Source organism: Thermobia domestica, chromosome 9 (genome assembly GCF_964235325.1).
Source record: "Thermobia domestica chromosome 9, izTheDome1.hap1.1, whole genome shotgun sequence".
Classification (NCBI taxonomy): domain Eukaryota; kingdom Metazoa; phylum Arthropoda; class Insecta; order Zygentoma; family Lepismatidae; genus Thermobia; species Thermobia domestica.
In genome coordinates this window covers 120170245-120176620 of record NC_137462.1, presented here as the reverse complement: position 1 = coordinate 120176620, position 6376 = coordinate 120170245, and the positions used below count along the sequence as shown (strand labels likewise).

Below are 6376 nucleotides of genomic sequence, written 5' to 3'. Positions count from 1 at the left end.
GACAATGTAAAGTGTGCATTCTCTGTTTATTTCATAAAGCATACAGTGCAAACTATTTGAATATTTCCATTTTAATCTAGCCGATATCTGGTCCCAAAGTTCACCTTTGCGCTCAGAGCATCGAGAGAGGAAAACAAATAGAATAATACAGGATAGGACGCAATGAGGAGAAATGTTATAAAGAAGTATTGGCAGCATACTCATGAATCCACGAATGGTGTCTTTAAAACTATTGACTCTGCCATCGACATGTTGTCCGCCTATCACCACTGCTTTCATCAATGCCATGTTATTTATCAATGGTTAGTCTGGGTTAAACAAAATGGAGAAGCGAAATACACAGTGCGATAATTAGAAAATGAGACGGGTCTGTAAAAATAAATGAATAACAACTGGAATCAACTTATTTTGGTTTATCCAAAGTAGGAATCTCCTTTTTGCACATACACACCTTACCGTGGTCCAAGAAGTCGTGGAATAAGTTCTGGAAAACTTGAACTACAATGGTGTTCAAGGTTTTCGTCACTGGTTTGGTAAAAACTTTGTTCAAAAAATGACCTTTCAATAGTGCTTTTAATTTCGGGAAAGGTAGGTAATCACAAGGGGACAAGTCTGGCAAGTATGCAGGATGTGGCAATAAACTCTCTTTTTGAGCAAAATATGACGAAAACCCATTGCTCCTCTGTTAAGGAATGGGGCACGAAATGTGGACATAGCTTCCGTTTCTTTAAATTATCCATTACTATTTGGCGACAGTCTCCTTATTCGCCTCTACTAGTCTGATATAACCCTGAGATTTGTTTTTCAATCATTCAAGCTTATATCGTGAACTTCGTCAATCACTGAGTTATTCTGACAGACCTGCTTGGACCTGGTGTTTGCCAACTTTCACGGACTCCGTACCAGCACAAAACTTCTTGTCATTTGAAAACATGGCAACGAGAAAAGTAAAATGTCTCCATAAACCTTTCTCAACATCTGAAATGTTTCCCTTGGAGTTCACTCTAAGCATGCACAGAACTCGATATTTACTTGTTGGTCTACTCCTTAAACTGTGACAGGGCATAACAACACCAGTCGGTACTTAGCCGTGTTACGAGTCGCATTGACGGACGGCCAAGCTGCAAATCTCTGCACATATTCCCAACGTCACACGCAAGATTCACGACACTGAAACACTTTCGTATCAAAATTAACTTCGCAGCTAAAACTCAATCTCATTTCCTAATTGCCCACTGTATATGTCATAATAATTCATTAAGCTGTAAAGAACTCGCTTTAGATAATACCTCTGAGAAAAACTTAGACCTTGGACTTTGTGTTTTTAGGAATGGGAATAGTGTGTTAGTTTCCATTGCAGAACGTGGTCCAAATATTGACTGAGCAAAAGAAAACAAAGTTTAGATAAAAATGTTCACTTATTTACTTTATTAAAAAAAAAATAGAACGCATTACATTAATCTTAGCTTAAGTTGCTAGGAAGATAAAACAATACATCGATTTCCAGAGGATTCTTCATCCAAGATTTGGTGTGTCTGTGAAGACGACTTGAGATGCTGGAGAATAATGTTCGAATACTATAACCTGCGAAAGAAAAATACACTGTTTATTTTTTTCACATACATATATATTAACTTGATTTAATGTAGGATCATTTTTGTAGAATTATGCTGTAGCATAACGTTATTATTGTTACTTAGCAAAGATGCAATGCCAATCTTATTCTCGGCACAATGATTTAACTAGATTTCATTATGTACTGTACATACTGTACAAAATATTACACAAATATTCATAAAATGAGAGTAGCCTACACGACATTGTTGATTTTTTTTAAAAAAGTACCCAAATGTACCTTTAAATTATAAAGATTAATATAGAGTTGAGATACCTTTAGGACTTTTAGGGAAAATCAACAGAGAGCATTTAACATTTTCAATTTATGTTTTGTAAATTTAATTTTGCCTTTACATAGACTGCCAAACTGCGTTATATATAAGCAGTGGCGTATCTACGATTTTATTTCGGGGAGAAGGCTTTGCTAATTTTATTCCTGGAAATGTGAAAATTCTGCAAGATATTTCATTTACTTTAATATAGTAAATAAATTTCGGGGGGAGGCTTAAGCCCGGAAGCTCCCTTTAAATACGCCACTGCAGTAAATGGGATGGTTTCTAGACCGGTGATGTCCATCCAGATAACTTTTCTTAACAAGGGTCCAGCTTTTCAAGAGTAGGTTCTCTCCTTTTATCCTTCTATTGCAACTGAAAGTGAAATAAATCTATCACGTCCAGTTTTAATGTTGATCCTCCCAGAGCAAAAACGATAAAAGATAGTGAGAAGCTTTTTTTTATATATGTATTTCCAAGAAAAGACTTTATCTCCCGTCTATTCACTATACTGAGAGCAAAAGTCGTAAAAATCTATTACCACTTCTAGCTTCAATATTGATCCCCCCACTAAAAAAAAAAAAAAGTGAAAATCGGTTTCTTCACATCGATTCAGCTACCAAAGTATAATTTCCATCCCTGTTCTTATATCCCTATTGCAAGCTAAGCGTGGTAGATTTAACCAGAGACGCAAAGACTAGAAGAAGCAAAGAAAAAAGAAGAAAAAATTTTATCCACTAATTTTTTGGCTGAGATATTTTTAAAAAAATATTTTTACTTTTGTACAGAGATAGCACTATGTTCCACTTTTGTTTTTATCATGACACGTAAAAGAACATTTCATTACTTTATTCTGAAGAGAAAATCCTAATAATATTCAAGAATCAAAAGAAAATTGGTAATTCGATATATAATAAAAAAGAAAGTTCAAGTCGGAGAACGCAATGAGTTTTTTAGTTTTGACAAAATTACAAAATTTAACGTAAGAGGTTCCATAGTATACTCTTCATTATTCAATTCACAATCTGGCATATTTAGATTTAGCATGTTTTGGTAATTCACTCCTCAATTGAAGATTACACTTTCTTGCAGTTTGATCTCTCATTAGGATCGAACCAGAGACCTCACATACCAGAGGTGAACGCTCTACCGCTGAACCACCACAGCCCATCTAATTCAAATGTTAATATATTTGACCAGAAGCAAAAAAACTAAAAATACCTGTTTACAAATATGTAATAGATTTAGGGCACTGTGATTAGGCGTAACAACTGTAGTATTTGTTTCAATAAATAAATAAATATGATTATAGAAGTTTCATTTTCCCATTCTGTTCAAAACGAAAAAGATTAGAAACTTGGACAATTGTCAAAATATAAATGAAACCTTAATTTTAATAAAACAGAATGCTAGTACAATTTATGTTTTCCATTCAGCTCTTCTAAGATATAGGTTTTAAGTTCAGTATTTTTAAAAGAAGAAAAGATATATGTCTGATACACTAAGTGATTACAAGTCTACGTAGTTGCATATACAATTTAGTCACTTACTTCGTTTTCTCCTTTTTGCAAAACTGGAGCTGGCACATAGAGAGTTTTGGGAGGTCCAAGGTTCAAATATCGTCCAAGGTTGAACCCATTAACAAATACAATACCTTTGCCCCAGGCACTCATATCGATAAATGTGTCTGCCGGAGTGTCTTCAATAGTAAACGTTGTTCTCAATAAGACTGGTCCTGCAATATTATTATCAATTGTTTTCCAACCTGTAAGACTAGAACAGAAAGAAATATTAAAAGGAACATCATATATCATAAGCTGTTAGTTGGTTGTTATTAAAAATAGGAAAATGAAATGAAATGAAATTTTGAGTTTTACGTCCCACGGTTATGCCGGTTAGGCTAAAGGAGACGGTGGTAATGAGTAATGAATGAAATGGTGGAATGAAGAAAGTGGGAGGAAACGGGAGAACCCCGAGAAAACCCACGTACACGGTGTTTGCCCACCACAAAGTTCACTTGGCGGGATTAAAAATAGGAGTTAAAGGTGTGACTATTGTATTATATGCTGCAAAGAGATTATAATAGGTTGTTTTTTTAAAGAAAAATAAAGAAATATCTAATGTGAGGTATGTTGACGTTACGCAATATTTGCTGCAATGCATTTCATGCGCAATCATCCACTTTCGAATTGCGTTCAAAATATATCTTTAAAAAATAATATTTTTTTTTAAATATTTATCTTTGTGATAATATATGCCTTTACAAGCAATTTCGCTTGCAATTTAACTCTAAAAATATGAAAACAAATACACACACACACACACACACACACACACACACACACACACACACACACATGCCTCCTTTTTTCCTTGGAATTCACCTTTCATCCCAGAAAATCAAAATTAAGACGTTTCACCAGTTTCATACATGTAGTACAATGTTTTATCATAGCCTAACGACTTTTCAACATTTACAGAGTTCCATCACATTTAGAGCTAACAAAGTATTTACTGAAAGTTTTTGAGTAGGCTACCCAAAATTCCAAAGTTTAACTGAGTAACACACTGAAACAAGTGCTAGAAATATTTAGAAAATAAGTAGTTATTCATATATTCATTCAGAAAAGATTGCGAATTCTAACAAATATGCAAGTTGAATTGTACAGTAGTGTAAAGAAGTACAAGTATGCAAGTCGCAATAAGTAATTTCACTTTAGTTCGTAGAATAAGAAGATATTGCTTGCGTCATCCATAATTTTTTCTTCCGTAAAACTTGCGAGAAGGCGCTTTGCAACTATTTTTATGTTGAATCTGCTGTTTTCGTGTGAAAGAAAGATGTCATTTAGGATCTTTTTTAGGGAATTTAGATGTGATTAATAGGTATATTTTCGCCAAATTGGATAAGATTATCGCTTTCCGAGGACGATTTTCCCAGATTAGATTCATCCTCTTCTCACCAACCAATAGTGTATGTTGACGTCCCCATTAAATCACAACTAATAAATCGATTAAAACCAATCAATACTATCTCGTAGTAGAAAGTAATTTGTTTCCGATTATTATTTTTCTTTACAAAAATAATTAAATAAATAATTATACTTACTTTTTGACCCACTTGGATTTAAATTGAAGCGACACTGTTTCAAAACCACTTAATTCTTCTCCATCAAGCAGCAGAGTGCATCCTGGAAGTCCCTTCGAAGGATTAAATGCTCCCGTATTACCTGAATTATCTCTCCCCCAGTTTTCCACTAAAAGATCAACAGTTCGTTTGCCTGCGTCTTCCGGTGCAAAAGCATGTTCCATGTCACTTTTAAGAGAAATGTATATTTGTTAGCAAACTTTCTAAACACCTAAATGACTATAGAACGAATTTTAAGAAGAATGTTTATGTAAATACAAAATTATAGTTGCCAGAATATTAAAAATACTAAATTTGTTGAAAAAAGAGTTTTTATTTAAGGTATGAAAACATAATCATTGGTAATTATTCAAAATACATAAGCAGCATATAATATTTTGATTATGTTATTGTTGAATAGCTTACACTGAGGGGGAAAAAGTTTGAAAAGATGGATTTAAACTCAAATCTCTCTGAAAGTTCTCTCCTTTGCTAGTACATTTGTCAATTTTCTCATTTTAGCATCGAGTAACCAAATCTTGAATTTTTTTGTTGAAACATACCCGAGCAGTTATTTTTATTGTTGTTGTTCAGGTTGAAACTTACTAATTGAGGAGTGTGTTTTCAAAAGTTAACACTCCTTTCATACTAACTTCACGGGATATAATAAAAAAAAAGTCTAAAACAGAAACCACCCGTACCCGTACCCTATTCTCTTTTATTAGCATTACCTACTATACTGATAAATAAGAATACAAACATCACAACTAGTGCTTTTGTTTAAGAAGGATCAATATATCATGTGTTGGTCAAAGTTAGATGATTGGAGGGTTAATGTTTGAGAATAGTCCTCAATTCACCTAGCGAATTGTCAACTCTCGTCTGGTTTACCTATTTAGCCAGTATCCAAAGCCATTAATATCGTCAATGCCTGTTGGCGGTTGAGATTTGCTTACTCCATCTACCAATAATATGGCAACGTCTCGAACGTGGCCTGAGATGCGAAGAACTGAACTGTCTTTCAGTTCCATTGTCTTTCTGTAGAGAACATAACCATAGCTTTGTCCGTTTCCTTCATTCACATCAAGAAGTTCCATTGACACCAAATTATCTATCTGGGTCTTGTCCTCTTGGGGCTGAAAAAAGAATGTATCTAAGGTAAAAGCATTGTATTGCTGACTGAAATGTACCATATTGCTCCTAATATAATAGGATATATTTAGAATATTACTAAAATCAGTTTCATAAAAATACATAAGCCTATACTCACACTCGTATTATAACGCAACTTGATCTTTTACACCTGAAAAAAAAAAGTTCCATACTACGTAGGATTGCATCATTTGTATCATTCTTCTATAAT

General features: G+C 33.8%; 1 protein-coding gene across 1 annotated transcript in view; it reads right to left on the bottom strand.

Annotated features, from left to right (window-relative positions):
- Nucleotides 1–1405: 1405 nt before the first annotated feature.
- Nucleotides 1406–6376, bottom strand: part of LOC145694970 (beta-galactosidase-1-like protein 2) — a 44988-nt gene continuing 40017 nt past the window's right edge. The window contains exons 9-12 of the mRNA XM_081771781.1: nt 5905–6149; nt 4996–5202; nt 3440–3662; nt 1406–1584 (exon numbers count right to left, since the gene is read on the bottom strand). Of these exons, the coding sequence (XP_081627907.1) occupies nt 1516–1584; nt 3440–3662; nt 4996–5202; nt 5905–6149 (744 nt within the window). The 3' untranslated portion in view covers nt 1406–1515. The remainder of the gene's footprint in view (nt 1585–3439; nt 3663–4995; nt 5203–5904; nt 6150–6376) is intronic.